General features: G+C 40.8%; 3 protein-coding genes across 3 annotated transcripts; all 3 read right to left on the bottom strand.

Annotated features, from left to right (window-relative positions):
- Nucleotides 1–649: 649 nt before the first annotated feature.
- On the bottom strand, nucleotides 650–2,875 carry LOC128862181 (putative odorant receptor 85d). The gene is made up of 4 exons (XM_054100654.1): nucleotides 2,082–2,875; nucleotides 1,104–1,305; nucleotides 871–1,026; nucleotides 650–803 (listed from the first exon to the last, which is right to left on the bottom strand). The coding sequence occupies exons 1-4, from the start codon at nucleotides 2,873–2,875 to the stop codon at nucleotides 738–740; spliced, it is 1,218 nt and encodes a 405-aa protein (XP_053956629.1). The 3' UTR covers nucleotides 650–737.
- Nucleotides 2,876–8,165: 5,290 nt separating this feature from the next.
- On the bottom strand, nucleotides 8,166–10,328 carry LOC128862180 (odorant receptor 85c-like). The gene is made up of 4 exons (XM_054100653.1): nucleotides 9,535–10,328; nucleotides 8,531–8,732; nucleotides 8,303–8,458; nucleotides 8,166–8,231 (listed from the first exon to the last, which is right to left on the bottom strand). Exons 1-4 carry the CDS (start codon nucleotides 10,326–10,328, stop codon nucleotides 8,166–8,168), a joined length of 1,218 nt encoding a protein of 405 aa, XP_053956628.1.
- Nucleotides 10,329–16,762: 6,434 nt separating this feature from the next.
- On the bottom strand, nucleotides 16,763–20,297 carry LOC128862179 (odorant receptor 85c-like). The gene is made up of 4 exons (XM_054100652.1): nucleotides 19,502–20,297; nucleotides 17,276–17,477; nucleotides 17,050–17,205; nucleotides 16,763–16,978 (listed from the first exon to the last, which is right to left on the bottom strand). Exons 1-4 carry the CDS (start codon nucleotides 20,293–20,295, stop codon nucleotides 16,913–16,915), a joined length of 1,218 nt encoding a protein of 405 aa, XP_053956627.1. The 5' UTR covers nucleotides 20,296–20,297; the 3' UTR covers nucleotides 16,763–16,912.
- Nucleotides 20,298–27,793: the final 7,496 nt, after the last annotated feature.

Here is a 27,793-nt window from a genome sequence, read left to right as displayed (position 1 = left end):
TCGTAAATACGTGCAACCGTGCACTGCATCACGCTCTTCTTCACTATAGGCAGACTTTTCCCAAGAGTCTCCCGAAACGTTAGAATAAAAGATGTCAATCCTGTGAATTCGCTATTTTCTAGGTACCAATTACTTACCAACAACTTTCGGGACTTGTACGCTTCTGTCGTATTAAGTTACACTGAAATTTACTTGATGTTTTATTTTAGCATAAACTAATATGAATTAATTATTTTGCGCTTAAATCGAACGTAATTATAACACACTCAAAAAATTGTCGCTTTATATAAGAAAGTATATTTAAATCCATTCATTTATTATATTGTATTTTTTTTTTTGTCGAAGAATTTTCAACACATATTGATGCCACTTTTTGACGTTAACTTGTTGCACGATAATGAATTTCCACATTCCGTGACTAATGCCGGGATCCCGGGATGGTAGTAACGCGATTCCGAAAATAAAAAAAAACATACATCCTTAGGATGTAACAATAAATTTTGAGAAACTAACCCCAATTTCGACTTCATTAAGAATTCTGTTGCCGAACACCGAAGCTGTTATATTTACTTGAAGTTATTTCGTAGGTTCGTGTTGGTGATAACAATAAGAAAGCTTTATTTTTGAAAGCATGGGATGGACATGCAAATACCATAAAATATTTTAATGCACTAAAGCTAAAAATTACCGTTCCAGATTCCTAAATCACTACGGTGCGCACATTTTTCTACGTACGTCTAACCTTCTTCATCTTCCAAACTGGTTCTCAAGAGCGTGAAGAATTGGTAAGAAGTCGTACAGAGCTTTGGTGAAGAAATAAAGAATTTAATTACATACAAACACAAATAATTGTTTTAAGACACGACTTACCGACTTGAAACTATCCATTGAGATCTCGAAGAATTGACAAGCCGTCAGATGGGCGTACCGCTGTGCTCGTGCTATGGGCAGAACCAACATGCGCATGTACTTATAATTCGCATTGTACCACGGATGATTGTAAAAGGCTTTACTTATACCGAGGCTCTTTAAGAAGTTCAGAAATTCATGGCTTTAAAAATATAACTTAAAATATAATATTTCTAAACTATTTCATTTATTACCAAGTCGATAAGATTGTTGCCGAAGTAAGAGATTAAATAGACGTGAACCATAGTTGCGATAAGAAAAGCAAAGAATTTGAGTATGCTCACGAACTCTGTACCAGTCACTAGTTGCAGACCGATGAGACAAAGTACGACGCATGAACCGATATAGTTGAGAAGAATGGATATGCTGAAAGCGGAATCGATTTTCTCGGAATAGCTGAAATTATATGAAAAAGTGATGAAATACTAGTAAGTAAAGAGCTTTATAATGAGATACAGCTATAGTTTGTGGGGGATTAGCGAAACATAAAGATGTTGGTCTGAGCTGTTGATTTTGCACCATCCCATGTCGGCATTTGCTAGTTCGTGTAGCATCGACCTTCTCCCAGTGTTTTTTTGTCGACTGCGACCTCTGCTCTCTTGTGGGTTCCAGTCAAGTGGTCAAGTGCCATCCTTGTGATGCTATCTGGTGGTTTTCTCAGTCCGTGACCTATCGATCGCCACTGTTTACGTTTGATTTAACTAAGAATGGGTTCCTCGTTCGTTAATCTCCTCAGTGTTGGTGGTGTTTGGCCAGAATATTCTGGCCTCTGTGTGATGGTGTTAGAGACCAGCCATTCTTCGCTTCCACCAATGCTCTCCACCATCTGCCATGATGATGCACCCGACCGATTCAATTTAACGTTAGCGGTTTATGCTCAATATCGTTAGATCAGCTTAGCATTGTTTTATATGTAGTACCTACTGCAAATACTTGGAAAGCTTTTTCATTACAGAAATGCACTCGGAGGCACTTCTCTGTCGAAATTCGTCTGCCATCAGAACAAATTTTATCTCAATTGAAGTTTTCCACAGTCGGTTTGGAATCCGAAAACCGACCAGTCTGATTTTTTCACTTTTTTACGCTTTTACACTATTGGTTGTAGCAGAGTAGTTCAAGGTCTCACTCGTTAGGTCGTTACTGAGTTCGTACGATAAATTTGTTATATTTACCCCAATATTTCGCGATGATATGACAGCACTGGTCCCAACATTTTCATATCTTCATCAGTTCCAGTCGGTTGAAACTCCTCGATATATTTTCCCAAATACTCAAAATGCATATTGACCAAATGTACCAAAGTTATGAGCAACAAATCGCCACCCAAAAACAAAAACGACATATATAATGAACCACAACATTGAATAACGTAGGTTATAAAATAAGGAATTGGTCGCTCCTCATCAAAATAGTACCACATAATGAATGGAAATCTATAATTGAATTCTTGTTCTTTGTCCTCACGCCACAAGTACTCAATGATCGATGTAGTGATGGGATGTAAATTAAAAAATGAGGCGGTGGCTAGATGCCAAATTGCCAGATACATGTTGTAGATCCTTATTTTCTTAAAATACTCTACTACACGGTAGGCCTGGCGCTCCTTTGCCGTTTTCGGATGCCTTGCCAACAAACTCTTGACTACTGATTCCAGTTCATGACGGCCAAGCCATAGTGTGCCACCTTTCATCAACGAGTTGAGCATGTACCCCCAGTAGATGATGAATGCAGTGTAATCTAAGGCGCTCTCCAATTCATCGAACAAGAAGAACAGCGTCATGCTAACGACATTGAAAGACACCATGGAGAAACACGTGCGAAATAATATCTTTTGTTTGCGGGTTGTTGGCTCGTTAGGTGTCCATTTAAAAAGTTTCACGCCATTGAGACTTATTAGATAGAGTGGTATTTTGACGAAGTCCTGAATAGTTGCTGCAGGTTCTTCGGATTTGAAGGCTCCAGACATTGCTGAAGACACGCACGAACAACACAAGCGAGATTATTATGAAAGAACTACTGTTTGAAGGAAGTTGCCGGAGAAGGTTTATAAATGAAAAACCGAGGAGTAAAAATATGCAGATGCACATGGGCGTCGGTAGAAAGGTAAGCAAAAAGTAATTGTTTTAATATTTGTCTAAGGCAAAGGCTAAATGGCATCAGAGTTTTCCTAAAGTAAGCTTCGCCACACATCCCACATTTTCATTTTGATTCCATAGTTTTTATAATCGCTTAAAATCCTAAAGTCACCCTACATAGTGTCTTGTTTTCTCCAAAGATGTAAGACTTAGAATCTCTTCTTTGGAGCTGATTAAGCTTTTAAAGCTTGTGAATGTGAAATCCGCGTAAGTGAGGAAAGTCAGTGATTGCCACTCACTTGGGGGCAGCGAGGACAATTCTTCTACATATGGTCCAAGGAGCTCACAACTTCTGTTCTTAGCCCAAATATCCTCTGGGTAGCTTCCGAACATCCGTTGGAGAGCGGGCAATATGAGAAGGTGAAGCCTCCCAGAATAGCTGGTTGTGTGTTGGGTGTGGGAGCCGCCACGTAAAAATCCCGCCCCAAATCAAAACACGAACAAAGCCTCGGATGATAGCTTCCTATACAGATAACGACCCCCGCAAATGAACTAAGGACATGCACCCGGAATGTCGGTCTCTTAATACGGAAGGTGCTTCTGCCCGGCTGGTTCATGTCTTCGGAAGAGTAAAGGCTGCCATTCAAGAGATGCGATGGACAGGGAAAGGCAAGGAAAACTTAGGATCTTTGATGGATTTGTTGTTGGAGAGAGTCTACGTCGTCAAGATTCCTTCTGTGAGCACCTGGAACATTCCTATGAGCGCTGCCCCCGCCACGACATCAACATCGTGCTTGGCGACTTGGAGGTGAGTTGGTACGATGAGGAATGCCATGCCGCCGCAGAAAGAAAGGATGATGTCTATAGAGCCACGCTGCGATCGAGCGCAATGCGAGCCATTTTGGATCGTAACACGGAGCTTTAAAAAAATACGCGAGCGCGAGGTGCTTGAGATGCTAGCCAATATGTAGGAAAACGAGTAACGGCCGAGAATTCCACATAAAAGTTCGGCGCCTTACAGAAGGTTTCATTACCGGGGCGTCTCCTTGTAAGGACAAAGACGGCGATCTGGTGACAGACATCCAGAGCGTACTTAAATTATGGAGGGAACAATCATGATGAGGTGAGAATAGCGATAACGCGACAAATCCGCGGGAGCCGCGGACTACCGGCTGAACTATTCAACCATGTAGGCGAGTAGCTGGTAAGATGCACGCCTGCCGATTGGAATTTAAGTGTGCTCTGCTCAATACTTAAGGAGGATTATTCTGCAATCTGAGCCAATTACCGTGTGACTGGTCTTCTAAATACCGCCTGTAAAGTTATAGCGAGCGTATTGTGTGAAAGGCTGAAGCCCACCTTCAACCTGGAAAGTATATATGGAAAGTACCATATATTCACAGTACGCCAAGTCTTGGAAAAGACCCATGAAAGGGCAATCGACACACACCATCTTTTCATCGATTTTAAAGCTGCATTCGACAGTCCGAATGATTTCTGAATTTGGTATCCCCGCAAAACTAATACGGCAATGCAAAAGGGCATTGTTCAATACCAGCATCACCCCAAGCCTTTTGATACCATACGAGGTAACTCGCTGTCTTTAACCTGATGCTGGAAAACATCGAACGAGCCGCAGAACTTGATCGCTTAGGCGCAATTTTTATGTTAGTGTATGCCGATGATATTAACATTAGCACTTTATAAGCCTCTCAACATCCGATGAAGCGTCACTTGGAGTGTTGGAGAGAAAGATTCTGCAGAAGATTTTTGGGCCGTTGCACGTTGGCAGCGGCGAATATCGCAGGCGATGGAGCGATGAGCTATAAGAGCTTTACGACGACATAGACATAGGGCAGCGAATAAAGATCCAGCGCCTACGTTGGCTGGGTCATGTCGTCCGAATGGATACAATCTCTCCGGTTCTGAAATTATTCGATGCAGTACCAGCAGGTTGTAGCAGAGGAAGAGGAAGGCCTCCTCTGCGTTGGAAAGTTCAGGAGGAGTAGGACTTGGTGTCATTTGATGTGTCCAACTGGCGCCGGTGAGCACGAGAAAGAAGCGATGGGTTCGTTTTGTTAAACTCGGCCAATATCTCTTAAGCGGTTATCGCGCCAATTAAGATGATAAATCGTTGACCAGCAACTGGTTCCTTGTAAAAAAATACTGTTAAAGAGGTTCAGTATTCAATAAAGAATTTGCATTTATTTTGAAGAGAAAATCCTCTCATTAAAACGGGAGTGCAACTTCTTTCAAATGACAGTCCCGGTTTCTACAAAAGCTGAAAATATTGAAATCAAAAAAAGATATATCAGCAGAAAAGATACATCGTCTAAGCCACCAGACTACGCCTCTGCAATATAAGTATGTAAACCTGTCAGTTGTCCTGCAAATAATTAGTTCCAAATGAGGCTCATTTTGTATTGCCTGGAAACCTGGACAGTTGGTCGCTTGCAAATAATTATTTGAGTAATGCGAGGAAAATTAAATAATTATATTATTATTGTGGAGAATTTCAAGAAAATGCATTGAGTTAGCATTGAAGTTAAATTTTATTTTGATAGCTGAATGTGACAGTTAACTATACAACAGGCTATTGGTTGTAGAGTTAGATAGAAAACGGCACTGTGTTAGTATAGGCTAGGCTAACTCGGTTGATACCACGTAGATCAGAAAAGACCCTTGATCCTATGGAGAATCAGTCTTCCTAGCGAATTCTCGAGCGTTTTTTTCTCAATATCTCTCTTATCCACAAGCATGGCAGTCAAACGAATTTGTTGCACAAATTTGCCTTCAACAGGAGCAGTGGGTGTCTTATTTGGACCAAAACGCATAGTCTAAGGTACACAGCATTGATTTTCAAAATAAGTTTGAAAATTATATTTATTTTGTATTCCATAGGATCGGGCTCAGTACTGATCCCTGCGGTACTCCGCCCATCACTGCATATATCCTAGGACCTTCTTTTGTATCGTACTCTTTCTGACGGGTAACTTATTATGACCCGTAGCACGGATGCCGGCGTCATTTTCTCCTCCAGAGCCTGCATGATTTGGGGCCAGTATGCTGAGTTGAAAGCATTCTTGACATCCGCACAGTATTTGTTGCCACCATGTATCCACCTGTCACCCTCAAAGTCTTTGATCGCAATGCTTGTCACTTTCCTGAACGCTTTCACGGTTGAACGACCTTTTCGGAAGCCGAATGATGTTCCCGATAACTCAGCCAGCACTTTCTCCCGATCCTGCTCCAGGCGAGTGCAGATTCGCTATTCCAAGATTTTATACATAGTATCTATCATGTAGAGTAGCCGATATGAGCTTGGGCCACCCGCTGGTTTATTTGGTTTCTCAAGTAGGACCAGTCTTGCTTCTTCCATAGTTCCGGAAATACGCCTTCATTTATGCACTTGGTGAAGTGTTCTGCAAACAGCTTTGCGTTCCGCTTGATAGCGATCGTCAGTGCTTTATTAGGGATGCCGTCAAATACTGGTGCCTTAGCATTGCCGAAACTCTCCTTTGTCAAAATCGCCTCTGCCTCATTGATTATGACACTATTTTCGGCTCGAGGGATTGGGTCGGGCTCGGTTGTATGTTTATTCTGGGAATAGTGTCTGTACCACCTTTTCTTCAACAATGGGGCAAGTTGGTGCCTGTCCTCTACCTCCTTTGACCTTGGCCATAAGAAGTTTGTAGTCATCACCCCACGGGGTTTCGTCCACATTCTGGCACAGTTCTTTAAATATAATTTTGTGGGCTTCTTTGTATAGTTCCCGCGGAGCCTGTAACGTTCTGCCAACCCATAATACCTTTGGGATAGGCGCTTCACTTTTTTGCTTTCGCTTCTTATACTGCTGATCTCCTCGTTCCACCAGTACACAGACTTTCTGGAAGCGCTATGTCTTTTCCTGCACATGTCGGCACTACAGGCTGTACTAACATCGTTTGTGCTAGTCGGATTCTCCTCTAGCATGATTTGCAACAGTTCTTCATGATTCGTCCCTCCAGCCCTTATATTGCATTTTCCGCACGGCTTCCTTTTCATGCGCAAAGTTCATCATAATGGCAGGGTGGTCACTGCTCATAAAACAGGGCGTTTGAACTAATGGGGGAAATTGATGAGATTTAGGTTGGAGCACTACCATAGGCTGTCGAAGAAAGGAGCACCCAGTGACATTAATCACCTAGTTGCCATACCCGGACATTTACAAAGAAAGTGCTTAACAGTAAGTCCCCACAGCTTCTGGAATGAGGATTAAATGGTAAACATAGCTTTTCCGATCTCCGAATGACCGGTAAACATAGACACAAGTTTGTAAATTGAATGGTGTGGAGTCCACAGTAGTGGTGCTAAATGGTTTTCAAAATGACGCACGGAGAAATATACCTCCATATCGTCTGCGCTATCCTGAAAAATAAGTTGTGCAATTCCCCTTTAACAACAGTCGCGAGGAGGAATCTGAGATCAATTCAGTTGATTCAGATGTTCCTATTTCCTGGAACCCAGATTATTACATGCACACCCAAGAGGTTTGATGTCCTCCTTACAGGAGTTGACGTGTTAGGATCTGCACCATGGCATCGTCAGAGCCCTGATAGCGGCTTGACTGTCGGAAAAAATGTTAATATCTCACTCGCTCCCGCATTCCCTAAGTATTTTGCATGCCCTCAAGATCGCAAAAGTTTCTGCCTGAAAAACAGTAGCAGTTTTCGTCAGTCTAAAGGAGATAGATAAAATGGTCGATTTAGAGAAACCCCTGCCCCGACTTTCTTTTCCATCTTGAAGCCGTCTGTGAAGACGGGGGTGCAGATTTTCCCCTCGCTCCAATTCTGCCTACTTGCAAAGATTGCCTTGGCACGACTCTCAAACTCCAGTTTGCGAAAGTTCTTCTGTAAAAAATTCAGAGAAATGCTGAAGTAGAAAGCTATGCTAGCCTTTCTTACCCGATTTTCAATGTGTAGCTTCCACTGGAGTTAGGAGTCAAGTATCATTCCAATTGTGATATTTTACTTCGAGTTATTCCATAGATTCATTCTGGTGTTAACTACATAACATATGTAACATTTATTTTTAAGCGTGGGACCGAAATGCAAATACAATATTTTAATACACAGATAAAAGTTAGAAACTACCGTTCCAGATTCCTAAATCACTATGGTGCGCACATTTTTCTACATACGTTTAACTTTCTTCATCTTCCAAACTGGTTCTCAAGAGCGTGAAGAATTGGTAAGAAGTGGTACAGAGCTTTGGCGAAAAAATAAAGAATTTAATTACATACAAACACAAATAATTGTTTTAAGTTGTTCACGACTTACCGACTTGAAACTATCCATTGAGATCTCGAAGAACTGACAAGCCGTCAGATGAGCGTACCGCTGTGCTCGTGCTATGGGCAGAACCAACATGCGCATGTACTTATAATTCGCATTGTACCACGGATGATTGTAAAAGGCTTCACTTATACCGAAGCTCTTTAAGAAGTTCAGAAATTCATGGTTTTAAAAACATAACTTAAAATATTTCTAAACTATTTCGCTTATTACCAAGTCGATAAGATTGTTGCCGAAGTAAGAGATTAAATAGACGTGAACCATAGTTGCGATAAGAAAAGCAAAGAATTTGAGTATGCTCACGAACTCTGTACCAGTCACTAGTTGCAGACCGATGAGACAAAGTACGACACATGAACCGATATAGTTGAGAAGAATGGATATGCTGAAAGCGGAATCGATTTTCTCGGAATAGCTGAAAATATATGAGAGAGTGATGAAATACTAGTAAGTAAAGAGCTTTATAATGAGATACAGCTATAGTTTGCGACGGATTTGCTAAACATAAAGGTGATTTTTCACCATCCCATGTCAGCATCTGCTAGTTCGTGTAGCATCGACCTTCTCCAAGTGTTTTTTGGTCGACTGCGACCTCTGCTCCCTTGTGGGTTCCAGTCAAGTGGTCAAGTGCCATCCTTGTGATGCTATCTGGTGGTTTTCTCAGTGTGTGACCTATCGATCGCCACTGTTTACGTTTGATTTAACTAAGAATGGGTTCCTCGTTCGTTAATCTCCTCAGTGTTGGGGGTGTTTGGCCAGAATATTCTAGCCTCTGTGCGATGATGTTTGACCAGAATATTCTGGCCTCTGTGTGATGGTGTTAGAGCCCAGCCATTCCTCGCTTCCCCCAATGCGATCCACTATCTGGTATGATGATGCAGCCGACCTATTCAATTCAACGTTAGCGGCTTATGCCAACAACTCAATATCGTTAGATCAGCTCAGCATTGTTTTATAGTACCTACTGCAAATGCTTGGAAAGCTTTTTCATTACAGAAATGCACTCGGAGGCTTTGGAATTCTCTGTCGAAATTCGTCTGCCAACAGAACAAATTTTATCTCAATTGAAGTTTTCCACAGTCGGTTTGGAATCCGAAAACGACCAGTCTGATTTTTTCACTTTTTTACGCTTTTACACTATTGGTTGTATCAGAGTAGTTCAAGGTTTCACTCGTTAGGTCGTTACTGAGTTGGTGCGAGAAATTTATTATATTTACCCCAATATTTCGCGATGATACGACAGCACTGGTCCCAACATTTTCATATCTTCATCAGTTCCAGTCGGTTGAAACTCCTCGATATATTTTCCCAAATACTCGAAATGCATATTGACCAAATGTACCAAAGTTATGAGCAACAAATCGCCACCCAAAAACAAAAAAGTCATATATAATGAACCACAACTTTGTATAAAGTAGGTTATTAAATAAGTAATTGGTCGCTCCTCATCATAATAGTACCACATAATGAACGGAAATCTATAATTGAATTCTTGCTGTTTGTCCTCACGCCACAAGTACTCAATGATCGATGTGGTGATGGGATGTAAATTAAAAAATGAGGCGGTGGCTAGATCCCAAAGTGCCAGATACATGTTGTAGATCTTTATTTTCTTAAAATACTCCACTACACGGTAGGCCTGGCGCTCCTTTGCCGTTTTTGGATGCCTTGCTAACAAACCCTTGACTATTGATTCCAGTTCACGACGGCCAAGCCATAGTGTGCCACCTTTCATCAACGAGTTGAGCATGTACCCCCAGTAGATGATGAATGCAGTGTAATCCAAGGCACTCTCCAATTCATCGAACAAGAAGAACAGCGTCATGCTAACGACATTGAAAGACACCATGGAGAAACACGTGCGAAATAATATCTTTTGTTTGCGGGTTGTTGGCTCGTTAGGTGTCCATTTAAAAAGTTTCACGCCATTGAGACTTATTAGATAGAGTGGTATTTTGACGAAGTCCTGAATAGTTGCTGCAGGTTCTTCGGATTTGAAGGCTCCAGACATTGCTGAAGACACGCACGAACAACACAAGCGAGATTATTATGAAAGGACTACTGTTTGAAGGAAGTTGCCGGAGAAGGTTTATAAATGAAAAACCGAGGAGTAAAAATATGCAGGTGCACATGGGCGTCGGTAGAAAGGTGAGCAAAAAGTAATTGTTTTAATATTTGTCTAAGGCAAAGGCTAAATGGCATCGGAGTGTTCCTAAAGTAAGCTTCGGCACACATCCCACTTTTTTCATTTTTATTCCATAGAGTTTTTAATCGGTTAAACCCCTGGAGTCACCCTACATAGTGTCTTGTTTTCCCCACGGATGAAAGGCTTAGAATCTCCTCTTTGGAGCTGGTTAAGCTTTTAAAGCTTGTGAATGTGAAATCCACGTAAGTGAGGGAAGTCAGTGATTGCTGCTCACTTGGGGGCAGCGAGGATGATTGTTCTACATATGGTCCAAGTAGCTCACAACTTCCGGGCTTAGCCCAAGTATCCTCTGGGTAGCTTCCGAACATCCGTTGGAGAGCGGGCAATATGAGAAGGTAAAGCCTCCCAGAATAGCTGGTTGTGTGTTGGTTGTGGGAGCCGCCACGTAAAAAACCCGCCCCAATCAAAACACGAACAAAGCTTCCTATACAGATAACGACCCCCGCAAATGAACTAAGGACATGCTTTCGGAGTTTCGGTCCCTTAATTGGGAAGGTGCTTCTGCCCGGCTGGTTCATGTCCTCGTAAGAGTAAGAGCTGCCATTCAAGAGAAGCGATGGACAGGGCAAGGTAAGGAAAACTTAGGATCTTTCGGTTTTGGATTTGTTGTTGGAGAGAGACTTCGTCGCCAAGTACTGTCGTTCCCTCAAGTGGACGAGCGTCTCGCTATAATCCCGATAAAAGTGCGATTCTTCTGCATCCCGTTCATTTGCGCCCACGCTCCGATGAGAGAGAAAGGCCGATGAGACCAAAGATTCCTTCTGTGAGCACCTGAAACATTCCTATGAGGGTGACTCACTGTCGTGTTACTTCTTTAACCTGTTGTTGGATAGGATCTTACGAGCCGCAGAACTAAATCGCTTACGCACAATATTATATAAGAGCGTACAATTGTTGGCGTATGCCGAGGATATCGATATCATCGGCCTTAACAACCGCGCTGTTATTTCGCTTTCTCCAAACTGGATAAAGAGGAAAAGCGAATGGGTCTGGTGGTGAACGAAGACAAAATGAAGTACCTCCTGTCATCAAACAAACAGTCGGCGCACTCGTGCATCGGCACCCACGTCACTGTTGACAGTTATGATTACGAGGATGTAAAAGACTTCGTTTATTTAGGAAACATCATTAACACCGATAACAATGCGAGCTGTGAAATCCAACACAGAATCTCTCTTGCCAACAAGTGCTACTGTTGACTAAGTAGGTAACTGAGTATTCACTACTCTCTCGAAAAACAAAAAATAACTTTTTATAAGGTTCTCTCATTCCCGTCCTATCGTATGGCGCTGAAGCTTGGACGATAAAAACATCCGATGAAGCGACGCTTGGAGTATTTGAGAGAAAGATTCTGCGTAAGGTTTTGGACCTCTGCACGTTGGCAACGGCGAACATCGCAGGCGATGGAACGATGAGCTGTAAGAGCTTTACGACGACATATACATAGCGCAGCGAATAAAGATCCAGTGAGTTCGTCATGTCGTTCGAATGGATACAATCTCTCCGGCTCTGAAATTATTCGATGCAGTACCAGCTGGGTGTAGCAAAGGAAGGTGAAAGCCTCTTCTGTGTTGGAAAGTTCAGCTGGAGGAGGACTTGGCGTCACTTGATGCGTCCAACTGGCGCCGGTTAGCACGAGAAAGAAACGATGGGCTCGTTTTGTTAAACTCGGCCAATATCGCTTAAGCGGTTGTCGCGCCAATTAAGAAGAGAAATGGTTGACCAGCAACTGGTTCCTTGTAAAAAAATACTGTTAAAGAGGTTCAATATTCAATAAAGAATTTGCATTTATTTTGAAGAGAAAATCCTCTCATTAAAACGAGAGTGCAACTTCTTTCAAATGACAGTCCCGGTTTCTACAAAAGCTGAAAATATTGAAATCAAAAAAAGATGTATCAGCAGAAAAGATACATCGTATAAGCCACCAGACTACGCCTCTGCAATATAAGCATGTAAACCTGTCACTTGTCCTGCAAATAATTAGTTCAAAATGAGGCTCATTTTGTATTGCCTGGAAACCTGGACAGTTGGTCGCTTGCAAATAATTATTTGAGTAATGCCAGGAAAATTAAATAATTATATTATTATTGTGGAGAATTTCAAGAAAATGCATTGAGTTAGCATTGAAGTAAAATTTTATTTTGATAGCTGAATGTGACAGTTGACTATACAACAGGCTATTGGTTGTAGAGTTAGATAAAAAACGGCGCTGCGTTAGTATAGGCTAGGCTAACTCGGTTGACACCACGTAGATCAGAAAAGACCCTTGATCCTATGGAGAATCAGTCTTCCTAGCAAATTCTCGGGCGTTTTGTTCTCAATATCCCTCTTATCCACAAGCATGGCAGTCAACCGAATTTGTTGCACAAATTTGCCTTCAACAGGGGCAGTGGGTGCCTTATTTGGGCCAAAACGCACAGTCTAAAGTACACAACATTGATTTTCAAAATAAGTTTGAAAATTATATTTATTTCATATTTACTAACGTTGCTCGTAGAGCGTAGATAAGATAATCACTTTTTGCCATGATTTCCAGGGTAAAACATCTGTCATTGGTAAAATAATATGGGACTTGAAAAGAACGCTATATGAGCCACCCTACACCGTTTTAAAGTACGCGAATTCGTTGAAATGGTAAAAGAGATTCAATTAGTCCAATTAGTTAACAAGAATTGTAAATCGGCAGGTTTCGCTGCCTAGAAGTCTAGCTCAGAAATGCGGCCTAAGCTAATTGACACGGGACAAATGCAAACCATCATAATCTGGTATACTGTGACGAAGAAAATAACTAATTTGACATCAATAGTAAAACAGGCAATGCAGTTGTGATGGTGTATCGTTATATGACCCGTACCGAGGTAGGTATAACTGACATTATCGGGCTACCTATGAATAATTATAGTTATGTATAGGTATGTTGTATCTAAATCAAAGTTTAAGTTCAGCATTCCAGAATTAGTCTTGCATAATGGATGCTTGTTCCAATAAAACAACTTTTCTAAGCACAAATAGTTCAGATATTCCCGCTGTTTAGTGCACGCGAACAACTGCATACATATCCACAATCAGAAAACCAGTTCGGCTTCACAAAGCAGCGCTTAACTATCGAAGCGGTTAAGAAGGGGACGAACATTGCGAGTAAGGCAATTGAAGGTGAAGGGTGGATGTACGTGGGGATGCTTACTGCGTGTTATACACAGTTACCTGTCGGAAAGACTACTGCTGTACGATACAGACAAAGACCCTAAAACCTTCGTAGTGACAGGGGAGTACCGCAGGGTTTCGTACTGGGCTCGATACTATGGAACGTGCTTTACGATAGTGTATTGTGACTCCCACTGTCAAAAGAAGTGTAAATAATTGGTTACGCCGATGGCATTGTGATGACGATAGTTGCCAAAGAAATCTGTCAGATGCAGGCCATCTGCAGCGAAGCAACGGCGAGGTCAAAGAATGTTTGTCGGCAACGGAGCTTCAGCCAGCAGAACAGAAAACGGAGGCAGTAGTTATAACGGCATGGTGACGGCAACGCTAGCAAGAATTATGCATACCATTGGTAGTCCAAGGCAGAGCAGGAGAGCGTTTCTGACTAAAGTTAGCCAGTTCCCATCTATGGGAAAAGCCCTGATGCAGAAAACGTACACCAAGAAGATGGGAATAGTTTCGAGGCTAAACGCCATTCGAGTTGCCTGTGCTTTCAGAACGGTTTCATATGAAGCGGTGAATGCCATATCGGGCATTATGCCGCCGAACATAATGGCTTTTGAACTGGACAGAATACAAGTATATGACAAAGCCAAAAGCTTAAAGAGACGATTTAAAACTGATGAACGCAAAGAAGAAAGTCAGAGGAGCATGGATGAGTGGCAAAATCACAGGGACTTAGTGACAAAAGAGAGGTTGACACCCAGACTTATCGGCGTTCAGACATCGATCGAGCGAAGACATGGCGAAACGTATTTCTATCTGACACAGTTCCTGACGGGGCATGGCCAAAGGGGAATCTTTCACAAATACCGTAAACAGAGACAGTATGCATGACTCATACTGTTCTCTAATTGTACACCTCATTCGGGGCCACGCCCAGTCAGTATTATCTAACAAAACTGGACTTGTAAAGCAGTACACCTACGGACTAAACTCTTAACTCTTAACTCTGACCTGCTTTAGTTTGCCCTACGGTACCACCGTTTAGGTATTGCTTCGCAGAGCCAAGCTGGCCAGAATGGTTTTTCATATATGTTTCTGTCTACTTTTCACTTGTTTGTCATTTTTCTTCACTGTGTTGCCATTCCTTTTTCCGCAGCTAATGTAGCGCATTCGCCGACCATTCTCTTATCTTGGCCCACACCAACTTCGATTGCAGCATATAATTTACAATGTTGCCTTTTTTTATTATTTCTTCGATCGACGTTCTTTTCGATGCATATCCCGGGCAGGAGAAGAAATTATATTACGCCTTCTCACTAAAACTGCTGCAGAACAAGCAGTCCGCAGTATAGTCGTGGCAGAGTCTTTAAAGATACTCTCCGTGGCAGCCATGTCCCGTCAGGAATTGTGCCAGGTAGTAATTCGTGCCACCATGTCTTCTCTCAATCCTTGGCTATACGCTTCTGATGAGTTTATGTGTACACCTCCCTTTTGTCGCTAGGTCCAAGCGATTTTGCCACTCATTTATGTTCCCCTGTCTCTGATCCTTGCGCTCTTCCGCCGTTAGTCGTTTAGGCTTTTGGCTTTGTCGTACACTCTGTCCAGTTGGAGGCCATTATATTTAGTGGAGGTGATACCCGATATGACACAAACCGCTTCATACGACACTGTCCTAAAAGCACAGGTAATTCGAATTCCCCGAAATTATTTCCGTTTTCTTCACGTACGTTTTCTGCATTAGGGCTTTTTCTCATTTGCGTGTTGCATACATAAGTGAGGATTGGCTAACTTTAGCTCCTGTTCTGCCTGGAACCACGAGTGTTGGCCATAATCCTTGACAGTACCGCCGTCACCATAACTGCCTTTCCAATGCTTTTTTAATGTGTTCCTTGAAGCTTGGTAGAGCATCGATCATAACACGAAGATATCTAAGTATCGCTTGTGTTGTGGCGTTATGTCCATCACTGTTTAGTGTGGTCGTTTCTAACCATTTTCTGCTCGTGATAAGTACAGCTTCCATTGTTTGTGCTGCTAACTGAAGTTTAGCCACCGATAGCCATTTTTTGTCCTTTGCTGTTGCCTCCCTGCTGATGCTAGGAATCTGAGGAATCGTCAACTCAATATCGTCTGCGTATCCAATTATTTGAGCTTCTCTCGGGAGTCGCAGTACCCCATCACATAGGACATTCCATAGGATCGGGCTCAGTACAGATCCCTGCGGCACTCCGCTCATCACTGCATATCGCCTAGGACCTTCTATTGTATCGTACTCTTTCTGACGGATAACTTATTATGACCCGTAGCAAGTATACCGGCATTATTTTCTCCTCCAGAGCCTGCATGATGTGGGGCCAGTATGCTGAGTTGAAAGCATTCTTGACATCCGCACAGTATTTGTTGCCACCATGTATCCACCTGTCACCCTCAAAGTCTTTGATCGCAATGCTTGTCACTTTCCTGAACGCTTTCACGGTTGAACGACCTTTTCGGAAGCCGAATGATGTTCCCGATAATTCAGCCAGCACTTTCTCCCGATCCTGCTCCAGACGCGAGCAGATTCATTACTTCAAGATTTTACTCATAGTATCTATCATGTAGAGTAGCCGATATGAGCTTGGGTCACCCGCTGGTTTATTTGATTTCTCAAGTAGGACCAGTCTTGCTTCTTCCATAGTTCCGGAAATACGCCTTCATTTATGCACTTGGTGAAGTGTTCTGCAAACAGCTTTGCGTTTCGCTTGATAGCGCTCCTCAGAGCTTTATTAGGGATGCCGTCAAGTACTGGTGCCTTAGCATTGCCGAAACTCTCCGTTGTCAAAACTGCCTCTGCCTCATTGATTATTACACTACTTTTGGTTCGAGGAATTGGGTCGGGCTCGGTTGTATGTTTATTCTGGGAATAGTGTCTGTACCACCTTTTCTTAAACAATGGGGCAAGTTGGTGCCTGTCCTCTACCTCCTTTGACCTTGGCCATAACAAGTTTGTAGTCATCACCCCACGGGGTTTTGTCCCCATTCTTGCACAGTTGGCGTTAGGAAGTATCATTCCAATTGTGATATTTTACTCCGAGTTATTCCATAGATTCATACTGGTGTTAACTACATACACATATGTAACATTTATTTTTAAAAGCGTGGGACCGAAATGCAAATACAATATTTTAATACACAGATAAAAGCTAGAAACTACCGTTCCAGATTCCTAAATCACTACGGTGCGCACATTTTTCTACATACGTCTAACCTTCTTCATCTTCCAAACTGGTTCTCAAGAGCGTGAAGAATTGGTAAGAAGTCGTACAGAGCTTTGGTGAAGAAATAAAGAATTTATTTACATACACACACAAATAATTGTTTTAAGTTGTTCACGACTTACCGACTTGAAACTATCCATTGAGATCTCGAAGAACTGACAAGCCGTCAGATGGGCGTACCGCTGTGCTCGTGCTATGGGCAGAACCAACATGCGCATGTACTTATAATTCGCATTGTACCACGGATGATTGTAAAAGGCTTCACTTATACCGAAGCTCTTTAAGAAGTTAAGAAATTCATGGTTTTAAACACATAACTCAATATTTCTAAACTATTTCGCTTATTACCAAGTCGATAAGATTGTTGCCGAAGTAAGAGATAAAATAGACGTGGACCATAGTTGCAATAAGAAAAGCAAAGAATTTGAGTATGCTCACGAACTCTGTACCAGTCACTAGTTGCAGTCCGATGAGACAAAGTACGACACATGAACCGATATAGTTGAGAAGAATGGATATGCTGAAAGCGGAATCGATTTTCTCGGCGTAGCTGAAGATGTAAGAAAAGAAAATAAAGGTAAAGATTAGCAAATAAAGCTTTTTTACGATGCCGGATTTCAGTATCCCCGCAGAACTAACACGACTATGCTGAATTATGTTCCTCATTACCAGCAACGCCGTTAGAATTGAGAAGGACCTCTCCGAGCCGTGTGGTACCAAACACGGTTTCAGGCAGGGTGACTCGCTGTCGTGTGACTTCTTTAAGCTGATGCTGGAAAACATCGTGCGAGCCGCAGAGCTTATCGCTTAGGCACAATTTTTTACAAGTATAAGACCGTACGCGCATACGTTGGCGCATACCGATGATATTGATATCATCGGTCTTAACAACCACCTAGGTCTGCCTTTTCCAAACTGGATAAAGAAACAAAGCGAATGGGTCTGGTGGGGAATGAGGGTAAAACGAAGTACCTTCTGTCATCAAAATAACAATCGGCGTACTCGCGTATCGGCATCCACGTCTCTGTTGAAAGTTATGGTTTCGTGATTGTAAGAGACTTCGTTAATCTAGGAAGCAGCATTAAAACATATAACAATGTGAAACTTGAAATCCAGCGGAGAATCTCTGTTTCCAACAAATGATGCTTTGGGCTAAGTAGGCAATTGAGTAGTAAAGCCCTCTCTCGATAACAAGACTAACACTTTAAGAGGCTCTCATCATCTCTTATATCGCAGATACTTGGCCGATGGCAAAATTCAATGAGGCGTCACTTGGAGCGATGGAACAATGAGCTGTATGAGCATTACGACGACATAGACATAGCGTAGCGAATTCAGATCCAGCGCTTCGCTAGCTAATTCATATCGTCCGAATGGACGCTCTGGCTCTGGTGTCTCTGCCTTTGCTGGTGGTAGCAGAGGAAGAGAAAGGCCTCTTCTTCGTAGGAAAGATCAGATGGAGTAGTACTTGGATTCACTTAGTAAGCCCAACTGACGCCGATTGGCGCGAGAAAGAAATGTCTGGCGCTTTGGTAAGCTCGGCCAAAATCGCGTAAGCGGTTATCGCGCGAATCAAATAGAAGAAGAAAACATAATGCCTTATATCTATAACGCCCGTTTAAGCACATCACCATCATTATACATATATACTTTTTTTTGTTAGGAGGTTACAATCAAAATGTCCTATACGTCATCAAAGGCTCCGCCGCACAAATAGTACGTGAGACATGTTCCCACTAACACTATAACATTCCTCCTCCTAGGTTGATTTCCACCCTGGGTCCGCTATAAGGTTTATGTCTATTAACACAACCAGGTATCTGTATCCGGGTTCCTCTCTTGTGGTCGTATTGATATTTTACGCCAGCGATAGTGGAGATTTTACGACAGCGGAAAATTTTTGATAGCGCAGTATTTTAGAACTACTGCCTTATCTTCTTTCTGATGTTATTGGGAGTGATTGACTCAAGTCGCTGCGTTTGTCGTCATTCTGTCCAGAAACAGTTCATCTTAATGTCGTACTTGCAACTGTAGCTACTATTTATATATGCTACTTTTCCAGGCATCCTACTTTTTCTTTGACTACATCATTCCGAAGCTTTTTCATAGCAAAATGTTCTCGGTGGCTTAGTATTTTCTGTGATGGTACCACTTTTATTAGCACACATTTTATCTAATTTCTAGTTTCATGCCCATAGTTGGTTCAACATCTGAGTAAATGGAATCGTGGTTACGCACAAATCTACTCGAAGCATTATCGAACTCGAAATGGCCAAAATGCCTACCGATATGGGTATAACATAGGCGCTCAAGAATCGATCGCTGTCAAGTGCTCGCAATGGACATGTGAACGATATTGAATTCCATATGTTACATTTAACCCATTAAACTTTTCAGTACAATATCCCATATTATTTGTATTTCATCTAAGTACAACACTGCTATTACCCTATTGGAAAACCCATCGATTTTTTCACTGTTTTACGCTTTTTCACTATTGGTTGTCGCAGAATAATTCAGGTTTTCACACGTTAGGTCGTTACTGAGTTGGTACTAGAAATTTATTATATTTACCCCAATATTTCGCGATGATACGACAGCACTGGTCCCAACATTTTCATATCTTCATCAGTTCCAGTCGGTTGAAACTCCTCGATATATTTTCCTAAATACTCGAAATGCATATTGACCAAATGTACCAAAGTTATGAGCAACAAATCGCCACCCAAAAACAAAAAAGTCATATATAGTGAACCACAACTTTGTGTAAAGTAGGTTATTAAATAAGTAATTGGTCGCTCCTCATCATAATAGTACCACATAATGAACGGAAATCTATAATTGAATTCTTGTTCTTTGTCCTCACGCCACAAGTACTCAATAATCGATGTGGTGATAGGATGTAAATTAAAAAATGAAGCGGTGGCTAGATCCCAAAGTGCCAGATACATGTTGTAGATCCTTATTTTCTTAAAATACTCCACTACACGGTAGGCCTTGCGCTCCTTTGCGGTTTTCGGATGCCTTGCCAACAAACCCTTGACTATTGATTCCAGTTCATGTCGACGAAGCCATAGTGTGCCACCTTTCATTAACGAGTTGAGCGTGTACCCCCAGTAGATGATGAATGCAGTGTAATCTAAGGCACTCTCCAATTCATCGAACAAGAAGAACAGCGTCATGCCAACGATTTTGAAAGATACCATGCAGAAACACATGCGAAATAATATCTTTTGTTTGCGGGTTGTTGGCTCGTTAGGGGTCCATTTAAAAAGTTTCACGCCATTGAGACTTATTAGATAGAGTGGTATTTTAACGAAGTCCTGAACAGTTGCTGCAGGTTCTTCGGATTTGAAGGCTCCAGACATTGCTGAGACACGCACGAACAACACAAGCGAGATTATTATGAAAGGACTACTGTTTGAAGGAAGTTGCCGGAGAAGGTTTATAAATGAAAAACCGAGGAGTAAAAATATGCAGATGCACATGGGCGCCGGTCGAAAGGTGTGCAAACAGTAAACATTTTAATATTTGCCACCTTTTCTTAAGTAAAACAAAGACTAATTGGCAACGGAGTTTTCCTAAGGTACGTTTCGCCAGTAGATCCCACATTTTTAAATTTTATTCCATGGTTTTTATTACCCTTAAATCTATGTTCTCACTCTCTTGTTTTCCCTCCAAGGATGTAAGGCTAACCATTTCTTCTTTGGAGCTGATTAAGCTTTTAATGCTTCTAAATAGTTCACCTTCATTCGGTTTCTTGCTTAACACTAAACCTACCATGACGTGTCAAATGACCCTCTTTACACTTTTTGTCAGTATTTTTTGAAAATAAGAATATCACATTGCCATTTGCCTTTACCACTTTTATTAAAAAATAGAGTGTTCGCAATTTCGTGAAGAGAAGCGATCTGAAAGTGAAATGAATAACCTAGAACAATATAATGATTCATTTGACACTGCGGACGTCACTGAGGTAAAGAAAGCGAAAAGGAGAATGTTTTGAGCGCACGAGTGAGTGTCGAGAAAGTGAAAGTGCTGTGGAAGGCCGATGTGCAGTGTAGAATTTTCAGTTTCTACACCTACTCCTGGAAGTCACCAGACTACGCCTCTGCAATATAAGCATGTAAACCTGTCAGTTGTTTTGCAAATAATTAGCCCTAAATGAGAGTCATATCGTAGTGCATTGAAACCTTCACAGTTCGGCGCGTGCAAACAATTATATGAGTAATGCAAGGAAAATTAAAAAATTGTATTATTGTTGTGGGAAATTTCAAGGCAATACATTGTATCATTTGATTTCAAGGCGGTTTGAAGAGCGAGCGGTTATTTGAGAACTAAATATGCAATATTGCGAGATAACAAACGACTCTTTTCTTATGTAGTAAAGGTTTTGCTGATACCATATAGATCAGAACACATCCTTGAAGTTATCAAGAGATCTTACGAAGAATCGGTCTTCAGGTCGCCCTCTACGTAGTGCCTTGCCCAGCGAGTCTTAACAGATTATCGACCGTCTGGTTCGCAATACCACCCAATTATGGATAGAAGGTAAGGCCACGCTTAAGTCACGATCTTCAAAAGCTGGGTAGTAACACAAAATGTACTTCAGTGAACCACTAGAAAATTATGTATGCCACCAATCGAAACAAATGATAGTCGGAGGAAGACCTAACTGTGTCGTGTCTCTTGTGATACTTAGTCACTTTCCTTAAGTGTTTGGATCAAGCGTTTCATGCCAGTCCTCTGTGATCAGTGTGTCTGCAGTAGTGCTTAAAACCTGAGTCTTTGAAAATTTTCTGTATTGCACCACTATGCCAACTTTCGCGATAAAAATTGTCACTTGTAAGGCATCGACACTGCCTTTCTTTACAGTATCATTCTCATAGGGACAGCGATGTCACTTAGACCGCGAAATGCGTCCGTTGTGAGCTGAGTATTCTGCTGGGTCACCGTGAGTATTCAAAATCATGTAATCAACCTCAGTAGCAGATTTTTTTGTATAAAAGCAGAGAATCAAAATCTCCCGCAATTGGCAATAGTTTGGAAAGAACTGATATTTTCAACCAAGAATAAATTTATGGGTAAACACAAACTTAGCAAATTCAGTTGTCTGAGCTGACTGTGTTATATTTTAGAAAATGAAATACTTAAATAAGAAAATTTAGCAAGTAGAAACTGTAAGTAAAATGAAGTAAGTGGTGGTATTTTGTAGTTATAAATAAGTAAACATAAACCTAAGTAAAATTATTGTCGACCAGTTTCGATTATTTTTCTTTTTTCGTTTTGAATGTTGATTACCCAATATTTTTCCTAAAAGTATATCTTATTGCCTAGCAAAAGTCATATAAATCCTAATATTAAACTTTCTAATAAGCAAAATGACAAAAGCTGTGCCAAAACTTCTAAAGGTTCAAAAAATGTTTTTCCAAGGGTTCAGCGTCGCCACCATGCAACCCCCGTAATGAATTGGTGGGGAGTGTCTTGTCCGCATTTCTGCGGAAAAGGGGTTAGGACCGGAGCAAAAGTGTACCAGGTGGATGTCTTGGAAGGCGCGGTGAAGCAGTTGAGCAGTACTTTCTTCAATGGAGAGCCAAGCAAGATCCCGTTCCAGCTCATAAGGCAAAAACCACTTAGCAAGGCTATAAAGCAATATTCCTGGGTTCATAGCTGCAGAAGATTGGCCGTCTGGAAGTACAGATTTGAGTTCATTGGACAACATTTTGTGGTTAAAATTTGAGAATATGGCCTGTCGAAGACCTCCCAGAAATGTGGAGAGTCTCAAACAATATTTTTTTTCAACAGCAACGTTAATATTTTTGGAAGCCTGCGTGCTGCAGTAACTGAGTTTGATGGATTGTTAAAGCGGCCACCATTTGCTTTCGAATGAATTTTTTCTTTTGTAAGTGATTAAATACAACTAACTTCATTTAAAGAAGTATTCAAATTTTATATTTATAACAGGCTTTACTTGTACTGAACTTATGGCAGGACTAAGTATACTACAACGGAAAATGAAGTATTTTTTACTCAATATACGGATTAACATAATCTTTAGCAGTTTGACTTACCCTCCTTAAGCTAATGCTTTAACGACTTAATAAGTTACTGGATATGAAAGTACATTCGGCATTTGCAAAAGCATTCTATCGTGACACTGCTGAGTTTGCTCGTTATGCTTACATTTGTAAAAAAGCTCGTACCCGTGTTAAGCAACGTTCGATTAAATGATAAAGAACTTGTTGCCCTAATTTTGTTCAAACATTTTCTTAAAGGTCCTAAAAGTGCCCTCTTTGAGATTTTTTTCACCCAAAGAAGAATGACTCTGGTACGTTTATGCCCCAACATCATAAGGCGCAACTCAAGCACTTTGTATGTATGCACTAGGGTGTCCCAGGCTACAAGGGGGAATTTTTTTTTTCGGAATTTCAATACGCATACCCTTTATTTTTTTTCCATTTGACTCTAAAAACTTAAATATAAAATATTATTGAGATCGGATGTCATTAACCCGTGCCGACTTGATGTCAAACTTTAAGTTTAAAAGTTAGTATGAAAGCTATAGGCTCACAATAGAGACAAGTTTAATTGAATTTTTAGATTAATTAAATAAATAAAAATAAAACACATATTTCGTATTTATTTTCTATTTATTATAAAAGGGGCATCAATCATCGAATTTTCTTTTCAAAGTTTGCTTTTTACAGTCGGAATAGACCTGTCTGTGTTCTTGTACGCAACGTAATAAAAATTGTTTTTGCTCCTCTTGAACAGTGATCAAACCACGGAAGTCTTGCATTAACTTAACCACTCTTTCTGCCGTATCATTAACTGCTTTCAGTCCTAGCAGCTTCTTTTTAGCCTGTAGAAACGAATCATCATTTGACCACGAAGAGGGGCACTTGTTCAGAAAACTGTCGGCAATCTGGAGTCGATGAAACAGGAACTTGCTTTTGGCACAGACGAAGTCATCAATGTTTCTCTCTGAAATTAAAACAGATAGATCAGATATCAATTATACCTACTAGCAAACTTAGTCATAGAACAAAATCCAAGCTTAATTAACGTACCAAAAAGTGGGCCACAGAGTTCTTCTTTGGATGCAATGTAACGTTTATTGTGGGCTGTTGGGTGTTCTCTAGTTAAGTTAGCAATCATTTTTACTTTAGTTTCTAGATCGACATCATCATCGAATAAAGCCAGAATAGATACTTCATCTGTCAAATACCACAAATGCTGGCAAAACTTCTGCAAAGCTGCTTTTGAAATGCTTTTGTCTATTGTTTCGTAATTTTTCACTGGCTTCAAAAAACACAAATCCTGATACGGCGCCTTTACTGCTAAAATACATTGGAACCAGGGTTTTACGTAGGATGTCACTATGAACAGACATACGTCCAACAGAGCTGCCTTAGCCTTGTTTGAAATTCTGAATTGAGAGCTAAGTAACGATATTTTTAATGAATAAATGGCTCTCGCCATCCATCGAGCCTGGTGCATAGCACCTGGAGGCCGAATCTTATATTTCTTCTCTGATTCGCCGCCAAGAAATATAATTGAAAGCTCAATTAATTCGCGATAGTCATCTGTAACGATTTCTTTGGTTAATTCAGTTTTGTAGAATTCTAGCAGCTTGTCAATTTCCGAAACATTAAAACAAGATAGCTTTTCTGTACAGCTTTGTTTTTTCTCGGGATCGATATTTTTCCAGTTTTCTCGGAATTTCTTGAATAATGGGATGTCTGGGCTTGTAGTTACTTGACTGATTTTCGCTTCAAACACGCCTTTAAGTACTAATTCGTAAACGTGATGACGGCAAGCAAAAATAAGCACTTATCTACCCAGTTTTTGTTCGAGAAGCACACATGCTCCATTTATGCGGTTGCAATCTGCATTCAGTGCACGCTTTCAGTTTACTTTTTCCTGAACTGGTTGAGAAGTAGGCGAATGAAATAGTAATCACTTTCTAATGAGAATTGCATCCTTAGAGAAATATGATTTAAGAACAGCTCGGTTAAGCACTACTTTTTATAGCTTTGGCTACCAAGGGGCGACCATTACGAGTATGAAAAGCAAGTTTTTATTTTCAGTCTACCGTGAGCTTTGAACCAAGACCATATTACGACAAAATGTTTGGATTTGATAAATGTATAAGTATATGTATACTGGGTTGGGTAATAAGTTCATAGCGTTTTTATACTTTATTTTATTTTACTATGATTTGTTTGCTGTTTGACAAAGGGTAAGTATTAATTCGATAGAACTCTTTCTCCTCTACAAAACTATGTTAATTGTATTTTTGAGTTATTTAAATTTTATTAGTTTTAAGGCTTAAAAATGGAATACCCAGGAGGCAAAAATCATCATTTTCGACAGGTCTTTGCATTTTAGCGAGGTCAAAAAGCTGCAGAAGTAGCCCGGAACATTTGCGACGTCAATGGAAAAGGTATCAGAGGCGAGTCTACAGCACGAAAATAGTTTGCAAAGTTGAAGAATGGCGACTTTGATGTCGACGACACGTCCCGCAGCGGAAGGCCCTCTTGATTGGATGAAGAACGTCTCAAATCACTTTTGAAGGGGAACGGTCATCAAACCAGTCATGAATTGGCGATGAACATGAACTGCGATCATAAAACGATTCTCAGTCACCTTCTTACAATGGGATTTACCGAAAAATTGGGAGCCTGGGTGCCCCACGAGCTCAACGAAAAAAAGAAAGTAGTCTTCAAATTGCTTCTCAGCATCTTGCCCGCCATCGTGCAACACGCGGTCATAAACAGTGCTTTTTGTATCGAATCGTCACGGGAGATGAAAAGTAGTGCCTATACATCAATATGAAGCAAAGAAAGTAGTGGGTGGCTCCAGGAGATACACCAAAGCCGAGAGTCAAGCCGGATCTTTATCCAAAGAAGGTCATGATATCGCACCCTAAATACAAAAGGGTCACAACTCAAAATTTTCCACACTCGAGCTTGACTTGTTTACAGTAGCACAGAAAACAAACTATGTGACATATCACGCTGAAATTTGCCATGTAAGCTTATAACAGTACTACCAAAAAACAAAAAAATTATTTTTGCCATATGTCATCCGCGGACCGTTTTATTGATAACGTCTCGTTCATATTTGAGCAAAAGGTACATTTTGAGTTGTGACCCTTTTGTATTTAGGGTGCGATATGTGCTTGGTGGGACTGGGAGGGCATGGTGCACTGGGAAACACTCGAAAAGAATACCACGGTCAACAAGAAGCTCTACATTGGCCAGCTATACCCTGATTGACGTGGTCAAACCATACTCTTCACGACAACGCCATGTTCCACAAGTCGTCACAGCCGCACTCCAAGAGCCCGAATGGGGGGTCTTTCAGCATCCGTCGTTATTTTCGATAACAAAGAAGTCCTTAAAAACTGGCTCAACAACTTCTTTGAAACCAGACCAGGCAATTTTTGCATCATTTGGCGAAATGGCATCAACAAATTGGTCGACAGGAGGGAAAAGGTTGTATGGTAAACAGCAACGGCGAGTATGTAATTAAGTTATTGATATCATAATTGTTTTTTGTTTAAAAAAAACCCAATTATTTCGGCCCCGCCGTAGCCGAATGGGTGGTGTATCACTACCATTCCGAAGTGCATAGGTTTGAGCACGAACCAGCTATTGACTGAAAAGTTTTTCTATGGCGGTCACACCTCGGCAGGCACTGGCAAACTTCCGAGATTACTTGTGCCATAAAAAAGCTCCTCATAAAAACCATAAGTCCCCCGGAGTTGGCGTAAAACTATTTGTTCATCCATTTACAGAAAATATCAAGCTACAAATAGCAGAGAGAGTTCGGCCAAACCCCCAAAGAGAGGGTAATTTTTATTACATTTTTTTTAATTTTTTTGCTTCAAATTTCGCTTCAAGAAGAAAAGAGAAATTGCTGTAAAATTAAAAAATTTTTATTTGAAGCTTTTAATTTGTTCAGAGGATTGAACAAAATGTAAATACTTCCAACTACACAGACTTCTTATATTTAGTTTGAAGACATCGCAATCACAGGCACCACTATGGCGCGACTTTTAAGCCTCTGTGGACAAATACTCTTATGATGCCGCGAAGTCGTCGTTGTGTGACTTGTAAAATAAACTTGCGAAAATAAAAAGGGAATACACTGAAACGAAAGTGTGATCATCAAACCACAAACAACAAAAACAAACACAAGTAAGAAGAATATTACACTTAGTTCCTCCGATCAAGGTAGCAGATGGCGCACGAAGGTATGAGTAATGACCAGAGTAACCGCTTTATTGCCAGTAAGTCACCCAGTAGTCATTCAGTTATGCAAACATTCCACTCATTTATTGTTTCAATTAGCGGCGTATGCAACACCAGAGGATCACTTAACTGTCGGTCTTCGTTGTTGGGTTTCTACAATGCGCTTAAATGTAAAAGTACCAAAGGTAATGCAGCCAAAGGAAATAAGTCAATGTGAATTTGCGCAGCATCGACCGTGGAGACAGAGGAAAACTTGAGAAGCAATATGAGAAATAGGAAAGTGATGCGGGGTTAAATTTTATACTAAGTGTTTATTTTTTCAGCATAAATGTATACATATGTATGTACTTTAGGGCGGGTATATTTAAAAATCGATCATTGCTCTATGAAAATCGTAATCTAGGGATCAAAATAAGAAACTTTGCCGAATGAACCATACCACTAAAACGAATTCTGATGTCCCTCAATTTAAAAATATCACCATTTTTGGCCTTTACATGAAAAAATCAGCTAAATGGCTATGTTTTTTCTTTATTTTTATTTATTTATAATAATATCTATTTTTGCTCTTAAGAAATTTATTTAGTCAGAACATATGCAAATGAAA

Source organism: Anastrepha ludens, chromosome 4 (assembly GCF_028408465.1).
Source record: "Anastrepha ludens isolate Willacy chromosome 4, idAnaLude1.1, whole genome shotgun sequence".
NCBI lineage: Eukaryota > Metazoa > Arthropoda > Insecta > Diptera > Tephritidae > Anastrepha > Anastrepha ludens.
The sequence above is the reverse complement of the archived record's forward strand: the minus strand, read 5'-3'. Positions and strand labels throughout refer to the sequence as shown.